Source organism: Rhea americana, unplaced genomic scaffold (genome assembly GCF_003343005.1).
Source record: "Rhea americana isolate MKP2758 unplaced genomic scaffold, rheAme1 scaffold_51, whole genome shotgun sequence".
Lineage (NCBI taxonomy): Eukaryota > Metazoa > Chordata > Aves > Rheiformes > Rheidae > Rhea > Rhea americana.
In genome coordinates this window covers 5,409,010-5,426,290 of record NW_028186657.1, presented here as the reverse complement: position 1 = coordinate 5,426,290, position 17,281 = coordinate 5,409,010, and the positions used below count along the sequence as shown (strand labels likewise).

The 17,281-nt window shown below is 53.2% G+C and overlaps 3 protein-coding genes across 4 annotated transcripts in view; 1 reads left to right on the top strand and 2 right to left on the bottom strand.

Moving 5' to 3' along the window:
* The window catches only part of FAF2 (Fas associated factor family member 2), a 16,004-nt gene extending 9,853 nt beyond the window's left edge, over window positions 1-6,151 (bottom strand). Inside the window, exon 1 of the mRNA XM_085317977.1 lies at window positions 6,045-6,151. Coding sequence (XP_085174103.1) covers window positions 6,045-6,107 — 63 coding nt within the window. The 5' untranslated portion in view covers window positions 6,108-6,151. The remainder of the gene's footprint in view (window positions 1-6,044) is intronic.
* Window positions 6,152-6,967: 816 nt separating this feature from the next.
* Window positions 6,968-13,019, top strand: CLTB (clathrin light chain B). Of its 2 annotated transcripts, XM_085317975.1 has the most exons (6): window positions 6,968-7,232; window positions 9,485-9,531; window positions 10,985-11,102; window positions 11,586-11,697; window positions 12,119-12,172; window positions 12,657-13,019. In XM_085317975.1, the coding sequence occupies exons 1-6, from the start codon at window positions 7,061-7,063 to the stop codon at window positions 12,826-12,828; spliced, it is 675 nt and encodes a 224-aa protein (XP_085174101.1). In that variant the 5' UTR covers window positions 6,968-7,060; the 3' UTR covers window positions 12,829-13,019. The 2 variants fall into 2 exon arrangements, with proteins under 2 accessions (XP_085174101.1, XP_085174102.1); XM_085317976.1 differs by lacking the exon at window positions 12,119-12,172 and having other exon boundaries at window positions 6,970-7,232.
* A 3,719-nt stretch (window positions 13,020-16,738) lies between these two features.
* Window positions 16,739-17,281, bottom strand: part of HIGD2A (HIG1 hypoxia inducible domain family member 2A) — a 1,576-nt gene continuing 1,033 nt past the window's right edge. Inside the window, exon 2 of the mRNA XM_085317831.1 lies at window positions 16,739-17,241. Coding sequence (XP_085173957.1) covers window positions 16,940-17,241 — 302 coding nt within the window. The 3' untranslated portion in view covers window positions 16,739-16,939. The remainder of the gene's footprint in view (window positions 17,242-17,281) is intronic.

Here is a 17,281-nt window from a genome sequence, read left to right as displayed (position 1 = left end):
CCCATGATACAAGAACATTGGCAAGATATGACAATTTCTCCAGCAAGGTCATTTGTAACAAGGCAACTCCAGATACAAGGCTTCTTGTTCTGACCTGATGGAGATCTCAAGACACCTCCTAGGTCATGAATTGGTCTCTAGCTGGGTGGTTTAATAGAAGAGGAGGATTCACCCCCCTCACTTGCTCAGGGACCAGAACTGAGAAATTAAGTACATGCTTTCCTCAAGCCATGCGTGCATACACAGTTGGGTTGCTACATGTTACAACAGGTGAAGCCCGCTGAGCTGCAGAAGTTATRTTAACCAAACTACCCAAGAGCCTTGCCTATTCTTCCACTGCCAGTTCTATAGTCTCCTTTATGCAGGTTTTGAAGTTCTGAGCCTTGCAGGAGCTCAGTGAAAACCTAGGAAACTTTTCTCCCCACATCTGCCATCTAGTACAGCACTGTTTTTCTGCAGGAAGCACCTTGTGATGATTAGAACACAGCACTAACTTAATATCAGTCCTTTTGGGCAGCCTCTACTACACCTTCTGCTCCAGTCTATTGTTAGCACTCCCATTTGATTTTGCTTGCAGTCTCCYCCAGTTTCTTGACTAATTTAAAAGGCTGTCAGGCTGTCCTGACAAGTTTTGACTGACAAGTGTTAGCTGACCATTTCAGAATGCACTGAATTGCAATTTTAATTTCTGTACTGAAAAATGGTAGAACATCTATTCCACTCCTTCACCTCACCTTCCTGTCCAGATGTTCCACATGCTATCTCCACTCTGCACTCACACGTGGACAAACACCTTATTCAAGATCTGGGTTCAAGTGATGATTCTGCTACTTTTGAGTACTTCTTGGTTTCTTTCTTATAAAGTCTCTTCTGATTTCTACCCAATCTGGTCTCCAATACCTCTCCCCAATCTGCTGCACAGAGTTGGACGCTTCAAAGTGTTAGTGAGATTAACCTGGTGATTATAGCCATTTAATAGAAAGATTCAGTTGCTGCCCAATGGTGCATAAATATTTATTAAAAAGTAAGCCTGCAGCACGCATTGCATTGGAACACTCTACTTCAGATGAATTTCATAGAAAAAATGAAGCTTGGTGAATTTAGCTTTTGCTACCAGAATACTTTAGCTTAGCCAGTTTCATTATTAGCATTTAGCTTACAGATCTTACAAGATTTGTTGGAGCAAAATTTTTGTAGTCTGATTTTTTAAATCCYGAACCTCTACAGAAAACCCGTAACTGTCCTCCTAAAAGGACATCTTTTAAAAAGGCATCTATGATTTGTTTAATCATTTAATTTTACAATGGAGTCTTACATCTTTGAAATACCTGCATTGCAAGTCTTCTGATCGCTGTTCCTTAACATCCCAGAAACTCTGCTAGTGTTTGCAAATTTAAACAATTCAAATACTCATTCACACCTTTGTCTCTAAAGATAAGAACTATTGCTAGGCACTATTAACAGGGCTTTATGAYTGAACAGTCTCTCCTTTTTTAAATTATGCAAAATGCAGTAGCAGTTTTATGTCAGAAAGAAGCTAAAGTAACAGCGGTATATAACTATCAGCAAGCATTTAATGAGCATTGAATCTCTGCAGTATTTTCAASATCTACTGACCTTCACAGAGACAAACTACAAATCAGCTAACTTCACTGTTTCAATGGTCATTACACAATGAMAGGTACAGCACTGGTCAGATCTCACACACTTCTACAATGGCACTTTTCAGTGTAGGTAGATTAGATTTATGCTTTCCTTAACATCTTGATACAGTTGCTCTCAATAACAGAAACAGTAATAAAGCCACCCAGATGCCAGAGAAACACTACAGTTCCCAGATGTTCTGAAAGACACTTATTTTCAGAATAACTTGCAGTCAATAAGGAGCRGAACAGCTCAACTGATAGTTGAAGATAGTTCAACTGCCAGTTTACACGATACTTCCTGGTAAACACTGATACTGTTCATTAACACTCAACAACTACTTATATCATTATTTCAGCACCTCCTATGGCTACTACTTCATCTTAGCCACAGAACCAGGCTAGAAAATTGAAGCAACATGTAATTTCCACCTTCCAAATTGCAGCATTTCTGATGAATCTTGTGGCCATTCTGTCAACTGCATTATTCAAACAAGACAAATGAGCATATTCTTAATTTCCTCTAATAGAATAAACAGCATCTTCAAATCCAATCACCAACTACTAGCTTCCTGCTCGCTTTCRGCCACCAGTTACACACCTCAGAGACCACATCTTACATTGACACAGTAAATAAAAAGATAAAGTCCACTGTAGATAAAAATAAAACTAATTCCAGTAAACTAGCATGTTCTTAAATGGAAACCTCCAAATAAATGCAGATCTAAACTGAATAATAATCTTTAGAAAACAAAATAGTAAGCACACAGAAGCCAGAAATATTCAACACTGCCTTCTCAAACACCATTCTTATGAAGTGGCGCATCCTCCCAAAACATATTGAAGCTGGTTTTAGGTAATTATCTCACCTCTGAGAGGCTGCTTAGAATGCTGAAGTCTTAATACTGAAGTAGTGGAAAGTGCAATTCCACATTTTAAAGGCCAAAGAAACATGCTCAAGTAGAGAAAGTCTGTAAACTGAACTTATGAAATTGTTCCCTCTCCAGATAGATTCATGCATTGAAAAATAGCATAAAAGATGCAAAGCCACACACTAACTGGTGCTGTTCTTAATTCCAAACCCACTGCCAAATTCCAGAGAATTACGTTTCCAGGAGTAAAGAACATCTGACTTCAGGAAGGGAGGAGTTGGGGGAGGGGACCCCCCACTACCACTAGAGTTTCTCCAAGCATTAAAACAAATGCATTTACAATATTTTGATCAATATGCAATGCACTACATAGAAAAGCTGCTTAGAGAGTCTTATTTCCTCCAGCCTCTTTCAGCTAGAGAGGTTTTCTGCCCTGAGTGTTCCATTTTCCCCTGTTGAAGTTAGAAATGGTTATCAGGAGTGCTAACTTTTTCCCTCCTTTACAAACATTACATTGCTTTAGATTAGCATATAACAACTACGATAGATACCAGCTCAAATATAACAGGCACAGATCAATGATGAGCTCATACAAAAGCTGCTTTGCTGTTTCTTCTGTCTCTCAAATAGAATCACATCTCCACAGCTTTCTTAAGCTATTCACATCCAGTTTCTCCCTACAGATGTCAAGCAGCCAAGTCTTGACAGATGAAAAATTTAAATGCTTTTACCCATTCAGATTAGCCAGCAGCAAATTGGAGTCTGAAAGCATGCAGGAGAGCTTTTTGTTGCATTTGTTTCATATTTATCCCAATTATCTCCCCATATTTGTATGTCCCGGTCTCCCGATTAACCTATCACACCAGTGGTAGATAACAGTGCTATTCCAGCCCTTTGTGCAGGAAAAAAACCTGCCACTTCCACAGTTTTGTCAGCAGAGCTGTTTATATGAGCACTCCCAAACATGCCAGGCAAACATCAACAGGATTAATGCCCAGTATGTATTTAAACTCTACAGAAACCCAGCTAACTTGGGCCAGGAACAGGATAACAGGCATTTACAACTCTACCTGAGAAGCAGCCATTTCCAGCAGAGGTAGGATAAACAGTCAAAGACTATGGTATCTTCAATCAGAACAGCTATTTACTGGGTAAATGCCAGTCTACAGCTCTAGCTCCATCTTYTTCTGCTTCCTTCTCCATTTAACTAAAATGCTATTGAGGACTTTCTGCTACGTTGGTTATCCACACTCCCTTCCTAATATATTTCCCTGCTTTATTTACACTGTAGTGGTATGCTTTTTGTGGAAGCATAATGCTTTGTAGCTGCAGAATACTGCAAAAATTAATTATGATTGTGCATCACAATGAAAGCCTAAAGCAACCTTTTAGAACATAGTGAAAGTGCCCCCTGCCAAGAGGCTGCGAATCCCTGAAACCTTTGCAGTTTTCTGTGTGCTTTGCAACAACAGCAGTGTATAAATGACTTTAGCAAGACATAAGTCTTCTCCAAACAGCACATGCTATGTAAAAGAATCCAGAGTTTCTCAGACAGCTAAAGGAAACAAAAACTGTTCCAGATGGACCAATTTACCCCCTCATTCCAGAGCAACAAGCAGAACTGCATACCTGAGCACCTTTCAGCCAGGTTTAATGATAACACAGGAAACGGACATCACCAGTGAGGTCAGTCCTCAGCACAATCCTGGTGAAAAGCTAATCTTGTGTAGCCTAGGCCATAGATGAATGAGAGGTTCCTGGCACTGAAGCCTTCTACATTACATCTTCCATATCAGGCTCTGGTCAACAGCTGTCTTTTAACTGCAAAGCTTATTCCTAGGAGCTTCTCCCTCTGGTCCCTCCCCCCGTTTCAAACCAGAGCTCACAAGAAAGCTGTGCTAATGCACAGAGCTCCCCTTCTGAATCTTTCTCCCTCCCCTCTCAGACACTTCCAGCACCCTAACCTGCTACTCACAGCAGCACCAGGTACCCTTAGGAAATAGACGCAATTCCTAACAGTTCCACTGCTGCCCTCAGGGATTTGAAAATAGCAGCAGTGAAACCAGTGAGTGCAGTTGGTCCTATCTGTCCAGATTCAACATAAGTAAGTAYTGTAATATCTTACATTGAGGAAAATAGATCCCAAAGTTGATTTTTGCATATACATTAACAATGACATGTGGCACGAATCAGTCTCTTAAACCTCACACACTTACCAGGGAAATGGTGGCAATGGGAAAGCAATTGTTAATGCTATTCACAAACATCTGACTAAGTGAAAACTGTCCAATCAGCTTAAATTATAGTACAGATTCAGATGRGGGTATCAGCAAAAAGTTAACCATGGAGAAGCACTGTAGTACTTTACTTCAGGAGGTTGTTGAATCCCCTTGTTTAGAGGTGTCAAATAGAAAGGCTAGGCAAATATCTGCCTGGAACGACCAGGAATATCTGCTCCTATTTCAGCAGTGGGAGGCAGGACTGGATGATTTTGAAATCCCTTTAAGCACTGTAACTCTACAGTTATGTTGCACTGAAAAAAGCAAAGCATATTCCTAAGATGAACTGAACATGAAGGAATAAATTAGACAAAACATCCTTGAGACTACATTTGTTGGAGGAAAAATAAGTGATCAAGAAACTGCATGCACTTCCCTGCTATTCAGAAACAAACACAAGACACCTGATTACAATTTTCATTGGTCAGTAACAGTTTAATTACTTTCCACTGAGCAGCTTGAAGTATTTCAACTCTGACTGCAACACAGTTTTCTCCCCTTTCCCCGTCCCCCCAAAAAGCAAATTTTCTTATAGTTATTTGACTGCTGCACAGCCCCATGGACTTGGCAAACCAAAGGTTAAGTCACTCAGCCTGTGTTATGCAGCAGATAGTGAGATTAAATCAATACGGTCTCCAGTGGCCTTCCCCCAGTAGCCATCTATTATCCAATCATGAGGGTGAGGAAAAATTTTGTAAGAAATCACATTCTACAGAAACTCACTGGCCAGTCCTCTTCACACACCAGGAAGGGTTTTGCATTCACCAGCACTAACAGGGGGAATTTTTCAGACTAGGTAATTAAAATGGCCAGAACACACAGAGAAGTTTTCTCCGTACAGAGGTAACGGGGTTTATTCACCAGTCACCTCCTGCCTTCCAAATCAGGATGACAGACCCCACTCTTCGTGAAGCGCGCAGAGCGCCGGCCGACCCTCAGTGCGGCGGCCCGCGAGAGCGCGAGCAGCCCCAGCCCCACGCCGCAGGGGCTCCCCACCTGCCGGGAGGCGGCCCGCTCGCCCAGCGCGGCGGACACCCCTGCCCCGGCCCGAGCCGGGCCCGTGGGGCTCTCCTTCTCCGCCCCGCTCCCCGACGGGCCCGCTCCGGGCGGGGCTCGCCGCGGCTCTGCAGGCTCCCCTCGACCCCCCCTCCCGGCCGGGGGCAGGTCAGCACGCTGGCCCGGCCGCTCCGCGCTCGCACGCCGTCCCGCTGCTCCCTCTGGCGCAGCCCGGTGCCCTCCCGGCGCGGCACCTGGAACTGCAGCAGCTTCTCGGTCTGCTCCGCCGTCAGCTCCCGCTCCTCAGGTGCCGCCATTTTCCTGCTGCCTCTGACCCGCCGCTCCGTCACTCTCCGGAACTGACGTCGCCACCCGCACTTCCGCCCCGGCTCTAGGGGCGCGCGCGCCCGCGCGCGCGACTGGCAACCCAACAGCCGTTTCTCGGCCACAGCCGGAAATACTCGGCCGCGTTCCGGRGATGGCCGAAGCGCTCTCGGAGATCTCCGGAAATGCCCGATCCCCATCCGAAGGGCTCGCAGGCCCGACTCGCTCGGGTGCTCCCGATTGGCACACGAGGAGTTCCGAAGAGTTCCGAAAGCCGCTCGGGCATTTCCGGAGACGGCCGAGGAGGGGCTGCCTCAGGCCTGCTACTCTGTGGCCGTGCGAGCCGCGCTCGGCCAAGGCTGGCGGCCGCGGGCTGACGCCTGCCGCCCGGGGTGGGAAGGGGGGAGCCGTGGCGGAGCCCGYAGGCCGGAGCGCTGGCTTGTCGGCCAGTCGGTTGGTCCTTCAGCCACCGGCTCGCTTTGGTGCAAGTATCTGCAGCTCTCCGAGGACACCCGTCCACAAGCAGTGCCCCACCCAACATGGCGGGCCGGGGGGGGGGGGGTCCCAACCAAGATGGCAGGTGCGGGGCGGCCGGCAGCGGGGCCCACGCTGAAACGAGAAGGGCGAAAACCGAGCGTGTGGCGATGCAGCCGCTGCAGGCAGGCCGGGGGGGCTCCTGGCCCTGCAGGAGGGCGCGAGTCCCGGGGCAGAAGACGGGGAGCGGCCCGGAGCCGCCCCGGGCCCAAGTCCTCCTCCCCCCCAAGGCGGCCCCCCACACCGGCAGGGCACTGCCGGGGCCGCGGGCGGGCCGGGTGCCGGGTGCGCGGCCCCGCCGGGCCCGCCCCGCCGCTGATGTCAGCCGCCGGCCCCGCCGCCGCCGCAGTGACAGCTCCGCCTGGGCCGCGCCGCGCCTGCAGCCGCAGCCGGAGCCGGGTGGGGGGGCGCCATGGCCGACGACTTCGGCTTCTTCTCCTCGTCCGAGGCCGCCGCCGCCGAGGAGGACCCGGCCGCCGCCTTCCTGGCCCAGCAGGAGAGCGAGATCGCGGGCATCGAGAACGACGAGGGCTTCGGGCCGACCGACGGCGAAGCGGCCGCGGCCTCGGCCCCGCCGGAACCGGGTGAGCGCCGCGCCGCGCCGGGCCGGCACGGCCGGGGGCCGCGGGGTGCTCCGGGCTGCGGCCCCGGTCGCCCTGCCCCGGCCGCAATCCCCATGGGCTTGAAGGAGGATCCGCCCCTGGGCTGCTTCCCCTGGGCCCGGAGAGGGTTCCCCCCCCCGGGCTGCACCCTTCGTGGGTGTGAGGGAAGATCTGTCCCTGGACTGGGGGATCTGAAGTACAGTGGGGAGGTGTGGGGCCGCCCTCCGATCTGCACCCCCACGGGCAGAGCGGGGTCATCCCTAGGCTGTACCCCTGCTGCTTGCTGAATTGGGCTCACTCGTGGGGTGCGTGGTACCCTCGGTGGGTGATGGGGACCCGTGTGTGCTGGATTCATGTTGCACCCCCAGGGGCAGGCAGTGGGGTCCCCCCTATGGACCACCTCTGCATCCCAGTAATGACTCCCCAGGGGCTGGGGGGGGGGGGGGCGCATGGCTTCCCAGAGCTTGAGGTTCCCTGCTCTTGAACCTCAGGATGTGGGGTGACCCTTGAGCGTGGGCTTGCCTGCTGTGGGGCGATTCTTTCTTTGTGTCAGGCTCGGTTCCCCAGGCTGGACACCCCTCTTCTGCCTTCTTATGTCTCAGTCCGCCTGGCTGGGGCAGGGTGAGGGGGATCCAGGTGGGACTGGGGGACAGCGAGCTGTCCAGGTGGGGCTGGGCAGCTGGTCCCACTGGCCCAGAGACCAGAGAGTACCAAAGCGGTGCAAAATGGAAGGCATTTCCAGTAGAAACATTAGTGCCTCAGCTTCTGGAAGTAGAATGTGCCAGTTGTGATCTGATGCCTCCATTTGGGCCCCACTGCTGCCACAGTCCTCTTGGCTCTTTCACCTGGCAGGCCTGCAGGGCCCTCTGGTGCTGCCCGCGGGGTGGCCATTCACCTCCCCAGAAGCAGGGCCGTGGAGTTGCGTCTGGGACCCAGAAAGGTGTTGGCAGCTGTGGCAGCAAATGCAGTCAGACAGGCTGAAGCTGGGTGTAGCCGAAGCTGTAGGGCCAACGCTGTAGGGAGGGCACTTGCTGGGCTGCTCCAGAAGTGCGCTCTGGCTGTGTGCCTGCCCATGCCCCTGGCTGGCCTGGACATCCCTGTCGAGAGCTCAGGGCCTGGAGTCTGCCTCCTGCAAAGCTTCTTCTCTGCAGTGCAGTGGAGAGCCCCTATGGGGCAAATCCTGTGGCCCTGGTGTGCAGCTCTCGGGGTGTTCTCTGGTGCTGGGAGGGAGGTGATGATGTACTGGAGCCATGGGCATCAGCAGTGCCTCGTTCCTAGCCCAAATGTTGTAGCTAGTCTTGTGCGTGTTCCTCAGGCAGGCTCTTGAGGACCTTGATGTGCACGCCTGCGCTCCTCCCTGCTCACAGAGTGCACTGCAGTGTCTCTGTGGGCTCTGTTCCTGGCATGTTTGCCTTCCTGTCGCAGGCCCTGTTTCTGCTGGGACTTAGCTGATGGCTGCGGGGCCACCAGTCGGTGTCCGTAGGCAACCTCTGCCTGGCCATTTGCAGGTTGGGATTTACTCAGGTTGTCTTTCTACAGTCAAAGTACCTGCCTGTATCCAGCCCCGTGCCTTGAACAATCACCCTAATCTCCAGATAAGATAAAACACCAGTGAAAACACCATAAAGACATAAATGCCCAGGGAGACTTGTCTAGAAGGGAGAGAGGTGCTGGCTGAATCCCACCAGGGACAGGAGACCACTGGACTCAGCTCTGAGCACCCTTGAGGGTGGAAGGAGACCCCAGGTACCATACAGCAGCAGGCCAGGGAGGATTTGCTGGGTTAGTGGCTCTGCCACTAGTGCAGACAGTGCACTTCCCCTTCCCCTTGCTGTCCTCAGCAGGCAGCGTGGGGTGAGGAGCCTGGGATGGGCAGGGTGGGCTGTGCTGTCAGAGCTGGGCTCTGCTCTGTTTGGGAAAGACAGGGATTTGGGATCCTGTTAGGTACAGGTGGAGCCAATTAGGCTGGGAACATGTCCTCCTCTGGACACGGAGACCTTACTGGTCTCTGCTTGAGCTCTAGCATGTAGCTTAGCTGGTGTCCATTGCTCTGACCAGCCGAGGGGTCTTCAGTCTCTGGCCCATGTATGGAAGGCTGTTGTGGATGGGTGTGCTGGACTGGAAACAGCAAAGTCATATCCCTCATGAACTGACTTGCTGCCGGTTCATGAACACCGGCCCCTGTGGGGTCACCTGCAGCTGCCGTAACTGTTTTTCTCTTCCTTCCTTTCTAGCTGGTTTCCAGAATGGAGGAGCCACTGTCAATGGAGATGTCTTTCAGGTGAGAGCTCAGCCCCTTTCCCTGGTCCATGGTGCTAAGGGGAATTAGGTGTGTATGGGGCCAGCCATCCAGTGCCCCACATAGGATTGTTCGGACTTTGCTATCCAGCCCAGATCAACTGTAGCACTCCTGGGAAAGTCTGGGTCTCACGTGAGGGAGTCCTGGCTGCTCTATTCTCACCTCTGTGTGAAAGAAAAGGTCTGGTCCCCTCTGCTGTGCCCCAGAATCGGGAATTAGAGACTTTGGGATGGGCAGAACCAGCCTGATCCTCTTCTGACTTTGCCCCAACTTGCCCCAAATCTGTTTGCAGGTGGGCTGTGCCTTGAAGGAATGCCTGGATCCTAAAAGTAGATGACAAACCTGGAGAAATCCTCCATTCCCCACAAAAGCCTCCTCTCTCCAGCTTGACTAGCTCCTGGAGGCCTCTGGAACAGTCAGGAGTATCTCTTGGTAGAGTCCAGAGCCAAGATGGAGTTGTTGTGGGGAACCCTCCTTGCTGGCACATGGCAGTGGTCTTGCTGCAGAGCCCTGGCAACATCTGTCATTAAACCCACTTGCTCCATGGCTAAGGGTGTTTCAGGGGGCCTCCTGACTGGGTCTCAGCTCCTTGTGGGAGCTTTAAGTCCAGCTATGGTGGCTACAGGAGAAGCGGTGCCAGAAGCTGACAAGCTTTTCACGCCACTCAGTGCCAAAGGCTATGGCATGTGTGTTGCCTGTGCTTAGTTTACAGGATGATAATCGCATCAGAGACGGGACAAACTTAATTAGATTTGGAGATCTTGGAGGAGAGTTGTAATCCCATCAGTGAGCTTAGCATAGGGCTGGGCATCCTGACCAGCAGCAGGGGTTAGGAGAGGTGCTGATATGGGCAGAGCAGGAGGCTGGGCTTGGGCGGGGGAGAGTTACAGAGAGCAGCACCTCGCTCCGAGGAGCCTGTCAGTCTCCAGGCACAGAGTGGTGTCTCCCTGGGGCCCTGCTGCTCRCCTGGGCTCTTCCAGTCTGCGGTGGCCAAACTGCCAGACCTGCGATGATGCCCCTTCTTGGGGCCGCTGTGGAAGTCCGGCGCTGTGACCTCACAGTGAGGCCGGGGGGCCGCGGGCGCGATGCCACGAAGCTGCCAGGCCGTTGTGTGCCCAGGGCGTGCGGCGGAGCCGGGCGGCATGTTGGCAGCGAGCAGCCAGCCGAGGAGAGGGCGGCTGGTGAGTCCTGCCGTCTGGCGGGGCCTGGGCCCCGGGGCTGGGAGCGGGGACGGCAGACTGAGTGGTGCTGCRGGCACACTGTGCTGGACGCCCGGGGCTGCTGTGTGGAGGGCTGTCACCGTTCCCACCACCCGTTTCAGCCTGCCTCAGTGCTCGGACCGCAGAGCCCTGTCCTGYGGTGCCAGCCCTTTGAGGTGGCTGAACTGGGCTGCAGGAGAAGCTGATGCTGACAGTGAGGCAATTATGTCCTGCAGGAGTCCAACGGCCCCACAGATGCTTATGCAGCCATAGCCAAGGCTGACCGGCTGACCCAGGAGCCTGAGAGCATCCGCAAATGGAGAGAGGAACAGAAGAAGCGGCTGGAGGAGCTAGGTGAGATGCAAAGCCATGTGGCCMCCCTCATGGCACCTTGTGATGTGGCAGTTGGGGCCTTTGGGGACCCTCAACTGGCAGCCAACTTGCTGCCCCCCAGAGAGYTGTTTGGTGCCTCCCACCATATGGATATCCCTTCCAACAATATGCTGCCCTTAGAGGCAGCAATGCATTTGAGACAGTGCTTTGGGTAGAGGGATAGGGCACTGGTTATCACATCTGCTTTACATGCTGAAGGTCCTGGGTTCAAGCCCCAGTGGAACCAGCACCACAGAATCTTTGGGAGGTTGAGTTAGATGATCTCCAGAGGTCCCTTCCAACCTTAATGATTCTGTGATCTTGGCAGAAATATACTTTAGTGGGGAATGGAGACAGGCCTGGGCTGGAGATCTGCAGCTGTCCTCCCTGCTGAGGAGGTGCCCAGCAGAACCAGAAGGGTGCCCATCTGTCTGATGAAATCTTTCTGTCTGGCCCTGGTGTTAGACGCGGCATCAAAAGTGACTGAACAGGAATGGCGCGAGAAGGCCAAGAGGGACCTGGAGGAGTGGAACCTGCGTCAGAATGAGCAGATGGAGAAGAACCGCGCAAACAACAGGTATGTGGGAGTCAGCGCGGCCAGTAGGGCTGAGGCCACTGAGGGTTTGGAGAGAGCTGCTGAGCAGCGTGGGATGTCTGGGGGTCCCCTGTCCCCACAGTGGAACCCAGCCCTGCAAAGAGGTAGCTCTGCCAGGCAGGGGAAGAAGCCCCAGTGCTTTGAGTGGCTCCAGTAGCTGTGCCAAGCTGCCCTGGGCCCAGCTGAACGTTGGACTACTGCTAGGCCTTACGCTGGGGCAAGGTTGGGGCACTGTTCCTGTGCAGCCCTATCATCGGTGGCAGGTTTTTCCGGTGCTCTGTTTACCATGATGAGTCGACTGCGCTCTGTGGAGGACGCTAACCCCCTCTCTGTTTCTCTCTCTCTAACCCTCTGCCTGCCTGTCTGCTCTGCGCTCTCTCTCTATCTGCGCCTCGGGGGCTAGGATCGCTGACAAAGCCTTTTACCAGCAGCCGGACGCCGATGTGATTGGCTATGTGTATGTGCCTCCTACAGACCATATCCTGCCCCACAAGGTCCAGGGGTCCTGGCCCCGGCACTTTGGCTCTCAGCCAAGGGAAGGAGCGATGCTGGGAGGTACTGGGCTCCCATGAGGGCCCTGGTGGGAGGGCAGTACTGCTGAGCGTCTCYGAATGCTGCAGTCTTAGAAGGCAAGTGGAGCTCTTGAAAATGCCCCTGTGGGGCCTGGTTGAAGAGGCAAAGCCATGGGGTTTTGTGCCTCTAGGGGGACAGCCCCGGGGCAGAGGAGTCTTGGGAGCAGGCAGGGACCTGGATGAATGCTGTCTTGGGTGAGTGCAGCCTGCAGCAGCCTTGAGCACCTTGGGGGCCTCCGGATCCTGGAGGAAGCTGAGCTCATGGCCTGGAGCGATGGGACTGGGAATTAAGACATAGGGGTTCCCAGGCAGAGGGAAGGGTCTCTTTGGAAAGGGTTCTGCCAGTGACAACCCTCAACATCTCTGCAGGGCCTCGGAGGAAGCGTTCCTGAAGGAGTCCAAGGAGGAAGCCCCAGGCTCTGAGTGGGAGAAGGTGGCCCAGCTCTGTGATTTCAACCCCAAGAGCAGCAAGCAGAGCAAGGATGTCTCGCGGATGCGCTCAGTGCTCATCTCCCTCAAACAGACACCCCTGTCCCGCTAGCTGCTGCCTGGCACAGCCAAGAGCACGGCCAGGCTCGTCGGGACCGGTGGCTTTACGGGGCCAGCCCGCGAGGGGTCCTTGCCCTGCCCGCCCCCCTGCTCCCTGGCGTGCACCTCGGCTGTGCTCGAGTCTCCAGTTGTAACTCTCCCCATGGTTTTCCTTTGCTTAAAAGGTGCATTGGTCTCTTTTTACACTTATTTATTACTGTGGCATTTCCCTGGGAAGCAACACTAAGTGGCAGAGCTGAGTTAGTGGGGGCRCCTACAGCCTGCACTCTGTGGGGAGGTCATGTCCAGGGCCTGKCTCAGAGAGATGGGGAGTCGCTGGGGTTCCTGTGCTCCCCACCTCACACCCAGAGCAGTGCTCAGAGGCTGGGAACGAACCTGCCTGCTTCCTGCACCACGCCATCCTGGTGCTGGGCTGCCTGAAGTATGACAGTCCTGTGTCTGGGTCTGGGTCCTGGTTCTGAAGCAGCAATCCCTAGGGGGAAGCTGGGCTCCAGCCTGCCTTTGCTGTGGGGTTTGGAGCAGAGCTGGCTACAGGGCTGAAATGGTGGAAGAACAGCGCTGACTTTTGGCTCCACACTGCAAGGTCCCACTGGGAGTGTGACAGCAGCGTGATGCTACTGGGACAGTGGGAGTGAGGAAGGTAAGTATGGGCACCAGGATGGGTGCCAGCACTCAGCACAGCAGTGCTCTCCCCAGCGTGGAGAGCTCTCTGTGCACCCAGAGGGCTAAGAGGCTCACAGCAGCAATTGCAACGTTGGGAGTCCCATCCTTGCTCTGGGTCTGCTGCTGGCAGTTAGCACTGTAGTGCAGGCCTTGGGGAAGGAGCCAAGAGGGCGAGTGTGCAAGGTGTTTTCTGTCCAAAGGCTGCTGATGTTGGGAGGATGCTTGGGGGCCATCAGGTGTGCTCTGCTCCTTCCTCCATTATCTGGAGGGGAGTGGGAGGCTGTGTGGCTGCAGGGAAGCAGGTAGGAAAGTCCACTTGTGGTAAAAGGTCAGGCCTCCAGCCCTCTAACTCAGGAGGCCCAGAGCAAGATTGGGCAGTTCTGCCCTGCCTCCCCCCCCCCACACACACCAGATTTACACACCTAAGGCAGCGAGCAGAGATGCTTCGCTCCTGCTCCCCTCCTACTAAGGCAGCTTCTCTAGCCCAAGGACCTGCTTTCCCTTCCCTGCTTGGCTCTGTCTTCTCCAGTTCTGAGGCCCAGCCTTGGGAATCTGTAAAATCAGTGCTGTGCTGAATAGCAAAAGCGGGGTGGGCAGATGCACTTCCACCCTGCTGCAGAGCAGTCCTGAGCTAGGGCTCTACTGCCCAGCTCACTGTGGGTTTGGGGAGGGCTGTAACCAGCCCCTTGAGGAAGCAGTAACCCAGAGGAAAAAACCCATAAACAATTTGTCTCAGCCTCACTGCAGAGCCCTGTTCAGCCTGTAAAGCAAGTACATGGAGGTCTCCAGYTCTACCAGGCAAGGTCATCAGCCCTGCTCCTGCAGCCTTCACAGCCCAGATCTGCGAGGCAGAGCCTGTGCGGCTCAGCAGTGCCCCTGGCACTGCCTGCCTGGTTTGGAGGATGCCACAGTCCCTGGCAGTGGGCTGGAAAGGGAAATAAGGTCTGGTGAAAGCAACTTGATGCTTTATACTGGGATTGTGCCCCTTTGTCATTAAGGTTGATCACTTGTACTCCAACCTCTTTGCTCTGGCATATGTATGCAGCTCTGCTATGGCATGGGATGGATAGTCAGCAAGATGATGTAGGGATTCCAGCTGCCTTTCACTACAGAGCAGCTGGAAGCACCTCCAGCTGCCTTCCAGGGGCAAAGAGCCTCTCCCCACCTTCTGGCCCAGCAGGAGATCCCAGTTCAGCTGCAAAAAGCCTGTCTGGGATTCCCATGGGCTCAGAGCACAGCTCCTCCAGACCTCACAGGCAGCCAGACCCCCGGACCCCCCTGACTGTGGCTGTTCCTTTGCAGAGAGGGTCCCAGCTGCCGCACGCTCTCCATGCCAGGTAGGGACAGCCAGCTCTCAGGAAGCAGTGCCCACAGCTGTTCTACATCCCCCCAGCTTTGGTATATGTGACTGTTCAAAACACCTATTACAATAAACTGACATTTCCAAACTGACATTATGGGTCACTGCTTTCTTTGTGCTTCAGCAACGCATACCTGTGTGTTTAAAAGAACCCACATCTACAAAACCTTCTGCAGGAAGGACAGAGCTGTAGGAGAACTGCATCCTGTAGGAAAAAATGGGAGCAAGGGGCAGGGCCATGGGATTTGCTCTAGGCTCATACACAAGCAGTAGCAGCAGGACTGGAGGGCAGTAGTTCTCCTCTGCCTACAGAACTGGTACGTCAATAYTCGTCAAGACCTGCCAAGTGGAACTGGGCAAGCTGCTCCTGAGCCTCCTCCAGTCATCTTCCAAGCAGCTGCTGTTCCACAGGYCCCATCCTGCAAGGGAATGAGTGGCTTCAGGCTGAGAGAGCTGTCAGGGGATTAAGCTCCCAGACAGCTGCATATCAGCAGTTTTACACACACCCTATCCATAGTGGGCCAGAGCTGGAAGTGCCAGTGATGTAGCCAAAACTAGAATTTCTTCTGGGAAAGATGTACTGAACAGTGAATGAAGGAAGAGGAGCAGTTCCAAAGAGCAGCTTGGACATGTTCCCCAGAGCAGGCAGAGCCCCAGGCTCCTCCAATGCTGAGGTGGAACTCACCCAGCAATTTCTGCTCAGCTTTGATGATGGATCATCACAGCGGGTGAGAAGAGCTCCAATCCATTCAAGTCTTCCCCCTCAAGCAATGCCCTCTTTTCCTTGTCAAGGCCCACTGGCACCCGACATGAGACAAGCCAGCGTGCGACTGCAGATGAAGGCAAGCTTACGTTGCACTCTGACTTCCAGAGCAGCTTGCAATGACAGAGCTGGATTACAGCTGTCCGCCTAGCAATTTGCTAAAATTATCAAAGGCCAGAGAGAGTTTGGGCACATGTACTGACAGGCAGACACCCAAACAGCAAAGTCTTCTGCATAGATCGAGGAAATACTCCGGGCATATGGGTAGTTGGAGGCATTACATCATATGCTCAGCCTAGCAGCAGGTMACAAAACCTAATCATAGCAGACCAGCAACTAAATCTGATGGCCATTTCCTTCCTGCACTGCACCTCGGACAGAAAAGTAGAGCCCTGCTACTCTCCTCACCCACAAAAGATCCTTGATATGATCCAAATGATTTAGACGCAGACTGCGGGACTTGAGCCAGCAGTGAAGATACTTGTTGTGACACAGGAAACCTGAGTCCCTTTGGGAACAGGATACTTGCACAGCAGTCAGTTCAAGTTCATGAGAAGCAGCAAGTTCCGCAGGAACTTGCTTCCCAGTAAACAGCTGAAATAYCAGCATGTTCCAGAGAACATAGTCAGACCCCATGTTGGGGATCCGAGTTCCCAAGTTGTTTTCACAGGGAGTTGCGTCTTGTGCCCTACTTGCAACACCACAGCTTTAAGGCAGCAATGCCTTTTCCCATTCCTTCCCATACTGTTTACACTTCTGCCTTCTCACTGCTCTGCAATTCCGTATCAGTCAGAATCTCACTGCAATTCACTTTATTATCCACATGTTGCAACTGAATGGATTATATACGCTCTCCAAACAACTCATCCACTGCATATGAACTTTGTCCTCCCAGGATCAAGCCACTAATAGGGCTATTCCTTCCTACCCAACCCTTCTCAAACGTTTGTGSACCACTTGATTAAACCCAAGTATCACTACAGACCATTATCCACCAAGTTACAAAAGAAACAATTTTTAACAGACAGTGATGGCAACAAATCTTAGAGAGACACAGTCTGCCAGCATTCTAGGAAAATGAGTTCTTAAGGAACCAAAAAAATGCCACGGCCCAGATTTCAGGTTAATAACAGAGGTGTATTAGCTGCATTTCCAACACATGGGAACACAGACCGTGTTTGACACTAGCTTAACCACCACAGTTGTCTGTCAGCGAGCTCATACGAGAACCACTCCACAGCCAGAATCCATCCTGCCCGCTGGGGGCAGGAGCTGGCAGGTGCTCASTCATGGCTGCAGCTTATCGCCTGCCTGGCATCACTTCCTAGATTTCATTGCCGTGACCACCATGCCTCCCAAGAGGGCTGCAAAGGTGAAGCCCTGGGCCAGGATACGTGCCCTCATCATCAGCTGAGACCGGCGGACGTTGCCTCTCTTGAAGTTGATCAGTCCGTAGGTCAGGACGCCCACGGTGCAGAGGCAGCCTGCCAAGAAAGAAGGGCAGAGGGAGGCGTGAGCAGGGCAGGGGCTCCGAGGGCGGACCGCACCTCGGTCCCTGCTCCCTGYGCTGGAGCTTTGCTGCCTCCAGCGCCCCGCTCCCCAGGCCCGCAGCCCCCTTGCTAGCGGGGTTTGGGCTCTGTCTCGCTCCCCCCACCCCCC